The sequence below is a fragment of the Carcharodon carcharias genome, chromosome 38 (genome assembly GCF_017639515.1).
Source record: "Carcharodon carcharias isolate sCarCar2 chromosome 38, sCarCar2.pri, whole genome shotgun sequence".
NCBI classification, from domain to species: Eukaryota; Metazoa; Chordata; class Chondrichthyes; order Lamniformes; family Lamnidae; genus Carcharodon; species Carcharodon carcharias.
In genome coordinates, this window is record NC_054504.1 from 2,624,825 (window position 1) to 2,636,731 (window position 11,907).

General features: G+C 63.7%; 1 protein-coding gene across 1 annotated transcript in view; it reads left to right on the top strand.

Annotated features, from left to right (window-relative positions):
* Positions 1–11,907, top strand: part of LOC121273088 (coronin-1A-like) — a 51,595-nt gene that overhangs the window by 22,716 nt on the left and 16,972 nt on the right. Inside the window, exons 4-5 of the mRNA XM_041180053.1 lie at positions 436–565; positions 5,193–5,374. Coding sequence (XP_041035987.1) covers positions 436–565; positions 5,193–5,374 — 312 coding nt within the window. The remainder of the gene's footprint in view (positions 1–435; positions 566–5,192; positions 5,375–11,907) is intronic.

An 11,907-nucleotide genomic window follows, 5' to 3' on the forward strand; every position in this document is an offset into this window, starting at 1 on the left:
CTCCCTCAGTACTGACCCTCCGACAGTGCGGCTCTCCCTCAGTACTGATCCTCCGACAGTGCGGCGCTCCCTCAGTACTGACCCTCCGACAGTGCGGCGCTCCCTCAGTACTGACCCTCCTACAGTGCGGCGCTCCCTCAGCACAGACCCTCTGACAGTGCGGCTCTCCCTCAGCGCCAACCCTCCCACAGTGCGGCTCTCCCTCAGCACTGACCCTCCGACAGTGCGGCTCTCCCTCAGCACTGACCCTCCGACAGTGCGGCGCTCCCTCAGCACTGACCCTCCGACAGTGCGGCTCTCCCTCAGCACTGACCCTCCGACAGCGCGGCTCTCCCTCAGCACTGACCCTCCCACAGTGCGGTGTCTGGGGGGGGGTGGGGGGGAGTGGATGTATCTCCTTTCACCGATGTCTCTTCCCCCTCCCGCCCCCGACAGATCTGGGAGATTCCGGAAGGAGGGTTGACCCGACCCATCACTGAGCCCTTGGTCACCCTGGAGGGGCACTCGAAGAGGGTGGGCATTCTTTCCTGGCACCCGACTGCCTCCAACGTGCTGCTCAGTGCCGGTGAGTGACCGCCCCCCCCAACCCCAAACGGACACCCCCGGGGGTCCGAGCCGGAGTGGGAGTGGGGGGTGGGGCTTTCAGGTCAGGCAGAGGGAGGGGATTGGACGGGGGGGTTTTAACGGGGCAGGACCCCGGGTATCTAGCTGGGGGCAGAATGTGGAGACGGTGTTGGTGGGGGGGGTGGGGGTGGGGGGTGAGACAGAGGGTGTTGGGGGGAGATGGGGGGGTGGGGGTAGGGGGGAGAAGGTGGGCGTTGGGGGGAGACGGGGGTGTAGGGAGCGAGACGGGGTGGGGGGCAGGGAGGGAGACTGGGGTCGTAGGGGGAGACAGGGATGTGGGGTGGGGGCAGACGGGGTTGGGGGGGGCGAGACGGGGTTTTGTGGGGAGAGTTGGGAGAGTCTGGGGGGTGGGGGGGGAGGCGGTGTTTGGGGGGGAGACCGGGGTTTGTGGGGGGAGACGGGGGTTTGGGGGGGAGACGGGGGTTTGGGGGGAGGGGGGGTTTGGGGGGGGAGGGGGGGTTTGGGGGGGAGACGGGGGTTTGGGGGGGGAGACGGGGGTTTGGGGAGGGAGACGGGGGTTTGGGGGGGAGACGGGGGTTTGGGGGGGAGACGGGGGTTTGGGGGGGGAGACGGGGGGTTGGGGGGGGAGACGGGGGGTTGGGGGGGGAGACGGGGGTTTGGGGGGGAGACGGGGGTTTGGGGAGGGAAGGGGGGGTTTGGGGGGGGAGACGGGGGTTTAGGGGGGGGAGACGGGGGTTTGGGGGGGAGACGGGGCTTGGGGGGGGAGACGGGGGTTTGGGGGGAGATGGGGCTTGGGGGGGAAGACGGGGTTTGGGGGGAGACGGGGGTTTGGGGGAAGACGGGGGTTTGGGGGGAAGATGGGGGTTTGGGGAGGGAAGGGGGGGTTTGGGGGGGAGACGGGGGTTTGGGGGGGGAGACGGGGGTTTGGGGGGGGGAGACGGGGGTTTGGGGGGGAGACGGGGGTTTGGGGGGGAGACGGGGGTTTGGGGGAGGGAAGGGGGTTTGGGGGGGAGACGCGGTTTGGGGGGAGACGGGGGTTTGGGGGGGAGCCGGGGGTTTGGGGGGGAGGGGGTTTGGGGGGAGACACGGTTTGGGGGGAGACGGGGTTGGGGGTTGAGACGGGGGTTTGGGGGGAGATGGGGGTTTTGGGGAGGGAAGGGGGGTTTGGGGGGGAGACGCGGTTTGGGGGGAGACGGGGGTTTGGGGGGGGAGCCGGGGGTTTGGGGGGGAGGGGGTTTGGGGGGGAGACACGGTTTTGGGGGGAGACGGGGGTTGGGGGTGAGACGGGGGTTTGGGGGGGAGATGGGGGTTTGGGGGGGGAGACGGGGTTTGGGGGGAAGATGGGGGTTTGGGGAGGGAGACGGGGGTTTGGGGGGGAGACGGGGGTTTGGGGGGGAGACGGGGGTTTGGGGGGGGAGACGGGGGGTTGGGGGGGGAGACGGGGGGTTGGGGGGGGAGACGGGGGTTTGGGGGGGAGACGGGGGTTTGGGGAGGGAAGGGGGGGTTTGGGGGGGGAGACGGGGGTTTGGGGGGGGAGACGGGGGTTTGGGGGGGAGACGGGGCTTGGGGGGGGAGACGGGGGTTTGGGGGGAGATGGGGCTTGGGGGGAAGACGGGGTTTGGGGGGGAGACGGGGGTTTGGGGGAAGACGGGGGTTTGGGGGGAAGATGGGGGTTTGGGGAGGGAAGGGGGGGTTTGGGGGGGAGACGGGGGTTTGGGGGGGGAGACGGGGGTTTGGGGGGGGAGACGGGGGTTTGGGGGGGAGACGGGGGTTTGGGGGGGAGACGGGGGTTTGGGGGAGGGAAGGGGGGTTTGGGGGGGAGACGCGGTTTGGGGGGAGACGGGGGTTTGGGGGGGAGCCGGGGGTTTGGGGGGGGAGCCGGGGGTTTGGGGGGGAGGGGGTTTGGGGGGAGACACGGTTTGGGGGGAGACGGGGGTTGGGGGTGAGACGGGGGTTTGGGGGGGAGATGGGGGTTTGGGGAGGGAAGGGGGGTTTGGGGGGGAGACGCGGTTTGGGGGGGAGACGGGGGTTTGGGGGGGGAGCCGGGGGTTTGGGGGGGGGAGGGGGTTTGGGGGGAGACACGGTTTGGGGGGAGACGGGGGTTAGGGGGTGAGACGGGGGTTTGGGGGGGAGATGGGGGTTTGGGGGGGGGAGACGGGGTTTGGGGGGGAAGATGGGGGTTTGGGGGGGAGACGGGGTTTGGGGGGGAGACGGGGGTTGGGGGGAGACGGGGGTTGGGGGGGGAGAAGGGGGTTGGGGGGGAGACGGGGTTTGGGGGGAGACGAGGTTTGGGGGGGAGGGGGTTTGGGGGGAGACGGGGTTTGGGGGGGAGACGGGGGTTTGGGTGGGGGAGACGGGGGTTTGGGGGGTAGACGGGGTTTGGGGGGGAGATGGGGCTTGGGGGGGAGATGGGGGTTTGGGGGGGAGACGGGGGTTTGGGGGGAGACGGGGTTTGGGGGGGGAGACGGGGGTTTGGGGGGGGAGACGGGGTTTGGGGGGGAGACGGGGTTTGGGGGGGAGACGGGGTTTGGGGGGGAGACGGGGGTTTGGGGGGGGAGACGGGGGTTTGGGGGGGGAGACGGGGTTTGGGGGGGAGGGGGTTTGGGGGGAGACGGGGTTTGGGGGGGAGACGGGGGTTTGGGGGGGAGACGGGGGTTTGGGGGGGAGATGGGGGTTTGGGGGGGGGGAGACGGGGTTTGGGGGGGAAGATGGGGGTTTGGGGGGGAGACGGGGTTTGGGGGGGGAGACGGGGGTTGGGGGGAGACGGGGGTTTGGGTGGGGGAGACGGGGGTTTGGGGGGTAGACGGGGTTTGGGGGGGAGATGGGGGTTTGGGGGGGAGACGGGGGTTTGGGGGGAGACGGGGTTTGGGGGGGGAGACGGGGGTTTGGGGGGGAGACGGGGTTTGGGGGGGGAGACGGGGTTTGGGGGGGAGACGGGGTTTGGGGGGGAGACGGGGTTTGGGGGGGGAGACGGGGGTTTGGGGGGGAGACGGGGGTTTGGGGGGGAGAGGGGGTTGGGGGGAGAGGGGGTTGGGGGAGAGGGGGTTGGGGGGTGATGGGGGTTGGGGGGAGGGGGTTGGGGGGAGATGGGGGTTTGGGGGGGGAGACGGGGGTTTGGGGGGGGAGACGGGGGTTTGGGGAGGGAAGGGGTGGTTTGGGGGGAGAGGGGGTTTGGGGGGGAGACGGGGTTTGGGGGGGAGACGGGGGTTTGGGGGGGAGACGGGGGTTTGGGGGGGAGACGGGGTTTGGGGGGGAGACGGGGTTTGGGGGGGAGACGGGGTTTGGGGAGGGAAGGGGGGGTTTGGGGGGGAGACGGGGTTTGGGGGGGAGGGGGTTTGGGGGGGAGGGGGGGTTTGGGGGTTTGGTGGGGAGGGGGTTTGGGGGGGAGACGGGGTTTGGGGGAGACGGGGTTTGGGGGGGAGATGGGGGTTGGGGGGGGAGATGGGGTTTGGGGGGGAGACGGGGTTTGGGGGGGAAGATGGGGGTTTGGGGGGGAGACGGGGTTTGGGGGGAGACGGGGTTTGGGGGGGAAATGGGGGTTTGGGGGGAGATGGGGGTTTGGGGGGGAGACGGGGTTTGGGGGGGAAGATGGGGGTTTGGGGGGGGAGACGGGGTTTGGGGGGGGAGGTGGGGGTTTGGGGGGAGAGGGGGTTTTGGGGGAGACGGGGGTTGGGGGTGAGACGGGGGTTTGGGGGGGAGATGGGGGTTTGGGGGGGAGACGGGGGTTGGGGGGGAGACGGGGTTTGGGGGGAGACGGGGTTTGGGGGGAGACGGGGTTTGGGGGGGAAGATGGGGGTTTGGGGGGGAAGAAGGGGGTTTGGGGAGGGAAGGGGGGTTTGGGGGGGAGACGCGGTTTGGGGGGAGACGGGGGTTTGGGGGGGGAGCCGGGGGTTTGGGGGGGAGGGGGTTTGGGGGGAGACGCAGTTTGGGGGGAGACGGGGGTTTGGGGGGGAGACGGGGGTTTGGGGGGGAAGACGGGGGTTTGGGGGGGAAGATGGGGGTTTGGGGGGGAGACGGGGTTTGGGGGGGAGACGGGGGTTGGGGGGGAGACGGGGTTTGGGGGAGACGGGGGTTTGGGGGGGAGGGGGTGGTTGGGGGGAGACGGGGTTTGGGGGGGGAAGACGGGGTTTGGGTGGGGGAGACGGGCGTTTGGGGGGTAGACGGGGGTTTGGGGGGAGACGGGGTTTGGGGGGGGAGACGGGGTTTGGGGGGGAGACGGGGTTTGGGGGGAGATGGGGGTTTGGGGGGAGAGGGGTTTGGGGGGAGACGGGGTTTGGGGGAGACGGGGTTTGGGGAGGGAAGGGGGGGTTTGGGGGGGGAGACGGGGGTTTGGGGGGGAAGATGGGGGTTTGGGGGGGGAGACGGGGTTTGGGGGAGACGGGGGTTTGGGGGGGAAGACGGGGGTTTGGGGGGGAAGATGGGGGTTTACTCGCTGCATTTTCCTGCTCTCTCTGTGGTGACAAATTGTGTATTAATCATCTTATTGTTTCTCCCTGCTCCCTCCCTTCCTCTCTCCTCCCTCTGCCTCCCTCTCTCCTCCCTCCCTCCCTCTGTCCCTCCCTCCCTCTCCCCTCTGCCGCTCCCCCTGACTCCGGCAATCCCCTCAGGCTGTGATAACGTGATTATTATCTGGAATGTCAGTACAGCGGAGAAGGTGATTGTGATGGATAATCTGCACCCTGACATCATCTACAGCGCCTGCTGGAACATCAACGGGAGTAAACTCCTGACCTCCTGTAAGGACAAAAAACTGAGGGTGATCGAGCCCAGGAAAAAGACTGTCACCCTGGTGAGCGAGCGGGCGACGGAGTGAGTGAGGGAGTGAGGGGGTGAGGGAGTAAGTAGGTGAGTGAGTTGGTGGATGAGTGAGTGAGTGACAGAGTAAGTAGGTGAGTGGGTAGGTGGGTGAATGAGTGACTAAGTAGGTGAGTGGGTAGGTGGGTGAGTGAGTGAGGGAGTAAGTAGGTGAGTGGGCAGGTGGGTGAGTGAGTGAGGGAGTAAGTAGGTGAGTGTGTAGGTGGGTGAATGAGTGACTAAGTAGGTGAGTGGGTAGGTGGGTGAGTGAGTGAGGGAGTAAGTAGGTGAGTGGGTAGGTGGGTGAGTGAGTGAGGGAGTAAGTAGGTGTGTAGGTGGGTGAATGAGTGACTAAGTAGGTGAGTGGGTAGGTGGGTGAGATTGAGGGAGTAAGTAGGTGAGTGTGTAGGTGGGTGAATGAGTGACTAAGTAGGTGAGTAGGTAGGTGGGTGAGTGAGTGAGGGAGTAAGTAGGTGAGTGGGTAGGTGGGTGAGTGATTGAGGGAGTAAGTAGGTGAGTGTGTAGGTGGGTGTGAGTGACTAAGTAGGTGAGTGGGTAGGTGGCTGAGTGAGTGAGGGAGTAAGTAGGTGAGTGTGTAGGTGGGTGTGAATGACTAAGTAGGTGAGTGGGTCAGTGGGTGAGATTGAGGGAGTAAGTAGGTGAGTGGGTAGGTGGGTGTGAGTGACTAAGTAGGTGAGTGGGTAGGTGGGTGAGATTGAGGGAGTAAGTAGGTGAGTGGGTAGGTGGGTGTGAGTGAGGGAGTAAGTAGGTGAGTGTGTAGGTGGGTGAATGAGTGACTAAGTAGGTGAGTGGGTAGGTGGGTGAGTGGGCGAGTGGGCGAGTGGGTAGGTGGGTGAGTGAGTGAGTGGGTGAGTGAGTGAGTGTGTGAGCAAGTGTGTAGGCGGGTGAGTGGGTGAGTGAGCGAGTGGGTAGGTGGGTGAGTGAGCGAGTGGGTAGGTGGGTGAGTGGGCGAGTAGGTAGGTGGGTGAGTGAGTGAGTGAGCGAGTGGGTGAGTGAGTGAGTGTGTGAGCAAGTGGGTAGGTGGGTGAGTGGGCAAGTGGGTAGGTGGGTGAGTGAGCAAGTGGGTAGGTGAGTGAATGAGTGGGCGAGTGGTTAGGTGGGTGAGTGAGCGAGTGGGTAGGTGGGTGAGTGAGTGGGTAGGTGGGTGAGTGAGTGGGCATGTGGGTGAGTGAGCGAGTGGGTAGGTGGGTGAGTGAGCGAGTGGGTAGGTAAGTGATTGGGTGGGTAGGTGGGTGGGTGAGTGAGCGAGTGGGTGAGTGGGTAGTTGGGTAAGTGAGTGAGTGAGCGAGTGGGTAGGTGGGTGAGTGAGCGAGTGGGTGTGTGTGAGTGTGTGAGCGAGTGGGTAGGTGAGTGAGTGGGCGAGTGGGTAGGTGGGTGAGTGAGTGAGTGAGTGAGCGAGTGGGTGAGTGTGTGAGCGAGTGGGTAGGTGGGTATGTGAGTGAGTGAGCGAGTGGGTAGGTGGGTGAATGAGTGGGCGAGTGGGTAGGTGGGTGAGTGAGCGAGTGGGTAGGTGAGTGAGTGACAGGGTAGGTGGGTGAGTGAGTGGGTAGGTGAGTGATTGAGTGGGTAGGTGAGTGAGAGAGTGGGTAGGTGGGTGAATGAGTGAGTGGGTAGATGGGTGAGTGAGTGGGTGAGTGGGTAGGTGGGTGAGTGAGTGGGCGAGGGGGTAGGTGGGTGAGTGAGTGAGCGAGGGGGTAGGTGGGTGAGTGAGTGGGCGAGGGGGTAGGTGGGTGAGTGGGCGAGTGGGTAGGTGGGTGTGAGTGAGTGGTGTAGATGGGTAAGTGAGTGAGCGAGTGGGTAGGTGGGTGAGTGAGCGAGTGGGTAGGTGAGTGAGTGAGTGACAGGGTAGGTGGGTGAGTGAGTGAGTGAGTGGGTAGGTGAGTGAGTGAGCGAGTGGGTAGGTGAGTGAGTGAGCGAGTGGGTAGGTGGGTGAGTGAGCGAGTGGGCAGGTGGGTGAGTGAGTGGGTGAGTGGGTAGGTGGGTGAGTGGGTGAGTGGGTAGGTGGGTGAGTGAGTGAGTGAGTGGGTAGGTGGGTGAGTGAGTGGGCGAGGGGGTAGGTGGGTGAGTGAGTGGGCGAGGGGGTAGGTGGGTGTGAGTGGGTAGGCGAGTGAGTGGGCGAGGGGGTAGGTGGGTGAGTGGGCGAGTGGGTAGGTGGGTGAGTGAGTGGGTAGGTGGGTGGGTGAGTGAGTGAGTGGGTAGGTGGGTGAGTGGGCGAGGGGGTAGGTGGGTGAGTGAGTGGGCGAGGGGGTAGGTGGGTGTGAGTGGGTAGGCGAGTGTGTGGGCGAGTGGGTAGGTGGGTGAGTGAGTGTGAGTGGGTAGGTGGGTGTGAGTGATTGGGTAGGTGGGTGGGTGAGTGAGTGAGTGGGTAGGTGGGTGAGTGAGTGGGCGAGGGGGTAGGTGGGTGTGAGTGGGCAAGTGGGCAGGTGGGTGAGTGAGTGGGCAAGGGGGTAGGTGGGTGAGTGAGTGGGTAGGTGAGTGAATGGGCAAGTGGGTAGGTGGGTGAATGAGTGTGAGTGGGTAGGTGCGTGAGTGGGTAGGTGGGTGAGTGAGTGAGTGAGTGAGTGGGTGAGGGGGTAGGTGGGTGAGTGAGTGAGTGGGTAGGTGGGTGGGTAGGTGAGTGAGTGAGTGGGTAGGTGAGTGAGTGGGTAGGTGAGTGAGTGGGTAGGTGAGTGAGTGGGTAGGTGTGAGTGGGTAGGTGAATGAGTGAGTGAGTGGGTAGGTGAGTGAGTGAGTGAGTGGGTAGGTGAGTGAGTGAGTGGGTAGGTGAGTGAGAGAGTGTGAGTGGGTAGGTGAGTGAGTGGCTAGGTAGGTGAGTGAGAGTGAGTGGGTAGGTGAGTGAGTGGGTAGGTGAGTGAGTGGGTAGGTGAGTGGGTAGGTGAGTGAGTGAGTGGGTGAGTGGGTAGGTGGGTGGGTGAGTGAGTGAGTGAGTGAGTGGGTAGGTGAGTGAGTGGGTAGGTGAGTGAGTGAGTGGGTAGGTGAGTGAGTGAGTGGGTAGGTGAGTGAGTGAGTGTGAGTGGGTAGGTGTGAGTGAGTGGGTGTGAGTGAGTGAGTGGGTGGGTGAGTGAGTGGGTAGGTGAGTGAGTGGGTAGGTGAGTGAGTGAATGAGTGGGTAGGTGAGTGAGTGAATGAGTGGGTAGGTGAGTGAGTGGGTAGGTGAGTGAGTGAGTGGGTAGGTGAGTGAGTGAGTGGGTAGGTGAGTGAGTGAGTGGGTAGGTGAGTGAGGGAGTGAGTGGGTAGGTGAGTGAGTGGGTAGGTAGGTGAGTGTGAGTGGGTAGGTGGGTGAGTGAGTGGATAGGTGAGTGAGTGAGTGGGTAGGTGGGTGGGTAGGTGAGTGAGTGGGTAGGTGAGTGAGTGAGTGAGTGAGCGGGTAGGTGTGAGTGGGTAGGTGAGTGAGTGAGTGAGTGAGTGAGTGGGTAGGTGAGTGAGTGAGTGGGTAGGTGAGTGAGTGAGTGGGTAGGTGAGTGAATGAGTGAGTGAGTGGGTAGGTGAGTGAGTGGGTAGGTGAGTGAGTGAGTGGGTGAGTGGGTAGGTGGGTGAGCGAGTGGGCGAGGAGGTAGGTGGGTGAGTGGGCGAGTGGGTAGGTGGGTGAGTGAGTGGGTAGGTGGGTGGGTGAGTGAGTGGGTAGGTGGGTGGGTGAGTGAGTGGGTAGGTGGGTGTGAGTGGGCGAGGGGGTAGGTGGGTGAGTGAGTGGGCGAGGGGGTAGGTGGGTGTGAGTGGGTAGGTGAGTGAGTGGGCGAGTGGGTAGGTGGGTGAGTGAGTGAGTGGGTAGGTGGGTGTGAGTGATTGGGTAGGTGGGTAGGTGGGTGAGTGAGTGAGTGGGTAGGTGGGTGGGTGAGTGAGTGAGTGGGTAGGTGGGTGAGTGAGTGGGCGAGGGGGTAGGTGGGTGAGTGAGTGGGTGAGGGGGTAGGTGGGTAAGTGAGTGGGTAGGTGAGTGAATGGGCAAGTGGGTAGGTGGGTGAATGAGTGAGTGAGTGGGTAGGTGGGTAAGTGAGTGGGTAGGTGGGTGAGTGAGTGGGTGAGTGAGTGAGTGGGTAGGTGGGTGGGTAGGTGAGTGAGTGGGTATGTGGGTGAGTGAGTGGGTGAGGGGGTAGGTAGGTGAGTGAGTGAGTGGGTAGGTGTGAGTGGGTAGGTGAGTGAGTGGGTAGGTGAGAGTGAGTGGGTAGGTGAGTGAGTGAGTGGGTGAGTGGGTAGGTGGGTGGGTAGGTGAGTGAGTGAGTGGGTAGGTGAGTGAGTGGGTAGGTGAGAGTGAGTGAGTGGGTAGGTGAGTGAGTGGGTAGGTGAGTGAGTGAGTGAGTGGGTAGGTGAGTGAGTGAGTGGGTAGGTGAGTGAGTGAGTGAGAGTGGGTAGGTGAGTGAGTGAGTGAGTGGGTAGGTGAGTGAATGAGTGAGTGGGTAGGTAAGTGAATGAGTGAGTGGGTAGGTGAGTGAGTGGGTAGGTGAGTGAGTGGGTAGGTGAGTGAATGAGAGAGTGGGTAGGTGAGTGAGTGAGTGGGTGGGTGAGTGAGTGAGTGGGTAGGTGAGTGAGTGGGTAGGTGAGTGAGTGAGTGAGTGGGTAGGTGAGTAAGTGAGTGGGTAGGTGAGTGAGTGGGTAGGTGAGTGAGTGAGTGGGTAGGTGAGTGAGTGGGTAGGTGAGTGAGTGAGTGAGTGGGTAGGTGAGTGAGTGAGTGAGTGGGTAGGTGAGTGAGTGGGTAGGTGAGTGAGTGGGTAGGTGAGTGAATGAGTGAGTGAGTGGGTAGGTGAGTGAGTGGGTAGTTGAGTGAGTGAGTGAGTGAGTGGGTAGGTGAGTGAGTGAGTGAGTGGGTAGGTGAGTGAGTGAGTGGGTAGGTGAGTGAGTGGGTAGGTGTGAGTGAGTGGGTAGGTGAGTGAGTGTGTGGGTAGGTGAGTGAGTGAGTGGGTAGGTGAGTGAGTGAGTGAGTGGGTAGGTGAGTGAGTGAGTGAGTGGGTAGGTGAGTGAGTGAGTGGGTAGTTGAGTGAGTGAGTGAGTGGGTAGGTGAGTGAGTGAGTGAGTGGGTAGGTGAGGAGTGAGTGAGTGAGTGGGTAGGTGAGTGAGTGAGTGAGTGAGTGAGTGGGTAGGTGAGTGAGTGAGTGGGTAGTTGAGTGAGTGAGTGAGTGGGTAGGTGAGTGAGTGAGTGGGTAGTTGAGTGAGTGAGTGAGTGGGTAGGTGTGAGTGGGTAGGTGAGTGAGTGAGTGAGTGGGTAGGTGAGTGAGTGAGTGTGAGTGGGTAGGTGAGTGAGTGAGTGAGTGAGTGGGTAGGTGAGTGAGTGAGTGTTCCAGAAACTGCACTGGGCATTGGGCAGAATTTAAACTCCCCTTCATTAAATAAACCCAAAATGGAGACCCATCCCCAGTGACCATGAACCAACCGGATAGTCCGGATCGGCCTGGGGAAGGAATTCGGCCATCCTTACCCCGTCCGGCCTACATGTGACTCCAGACCCCGCCGCCCTGCGGTTCGACCCCTAACTGTCCCAGCGAGACGCCGTCGTAGTGAAGATGGCGGATCACCGGGGGGGTGGGGGGGCACAATTAGGGATGGGCAATAAGTGCCGGCCTTGCCCGTGACACCCACATCCCTGTGAACAGATAGAAACAAGGCCAGGCCCCAGGCTGCAGCAGGCCCTGTGGGGAAAGGGGACAAGGGACAGGCCCAGGCTGACCAGTCCCTATGGGGAAAGGGGACAGGAGGCAGGCCTCAGGCTGACCAGGTCCCAGACAGGCCCTGTGGGGAAAGGGGACAAGGGACAGGCCTCAGGCTGACCAGGCCTCAGGCTGACCAGGCCCTGTGGGGAAAGGGGACAGGAGGCAGGCCCCAGGCTGACCAGGCCCCAGACAGGCCCTGTGAGGAAAGGGGACAAGGGACAGGCCCCAGGCTGACCAGGCCCCAGGCTGCAGCAGGCCCAGTGGGGCGAGGGGGCAGGAGGCAGGCCCCAGGCTGACCAGTCCCTGTGAGGAAAGGGGACAAGGGACAGGCCTCAGGCTGACCAGGCCCCAGGCTGACCAGGCCCTGTGGGGAAAGGGGACAGGAGGCAGGCCTCAGGCTGACCAGGCCCCAGACAGGTCCTGTGGGGAAAGGGGACAGGAGGCAAGCCTCAGGCTGACCAGGCCCTGTGGGGAAAGGGGACAGGAGGCAGGCCTCAGGCTGACCAGGCCCCAGACAGGCCCTGTGAGGAAAGGGGACAAGGGACAGGCCCAGGCTGACCAGGCCCTGTGGGGAAAGGGGACAGGAGGCAGGCCTCAGGCTGACCAGGCCCCAGACAGGCCCTGTGAGGAAAGGGGACAAGGGACAGGCCTCAGGCTGACCAGGCCCTGTGAGGAAAGGGGACAAGGGACAGGCCTCAGGCTGACCAGGCCGCAGGCTGACCAGGCCCTGTGGGGAAAGGGGACAAGGGACAGGCCTCAGGCTGACCAGGCCGCAGGCTGACCAGGCCCTGTGGGGAAAGGGGACAGGAGGCAGGCCCCAGGCTGACCAGGCCCCAGGTTGCAGCAGGCCCTGTGAGGAAAGGGGACA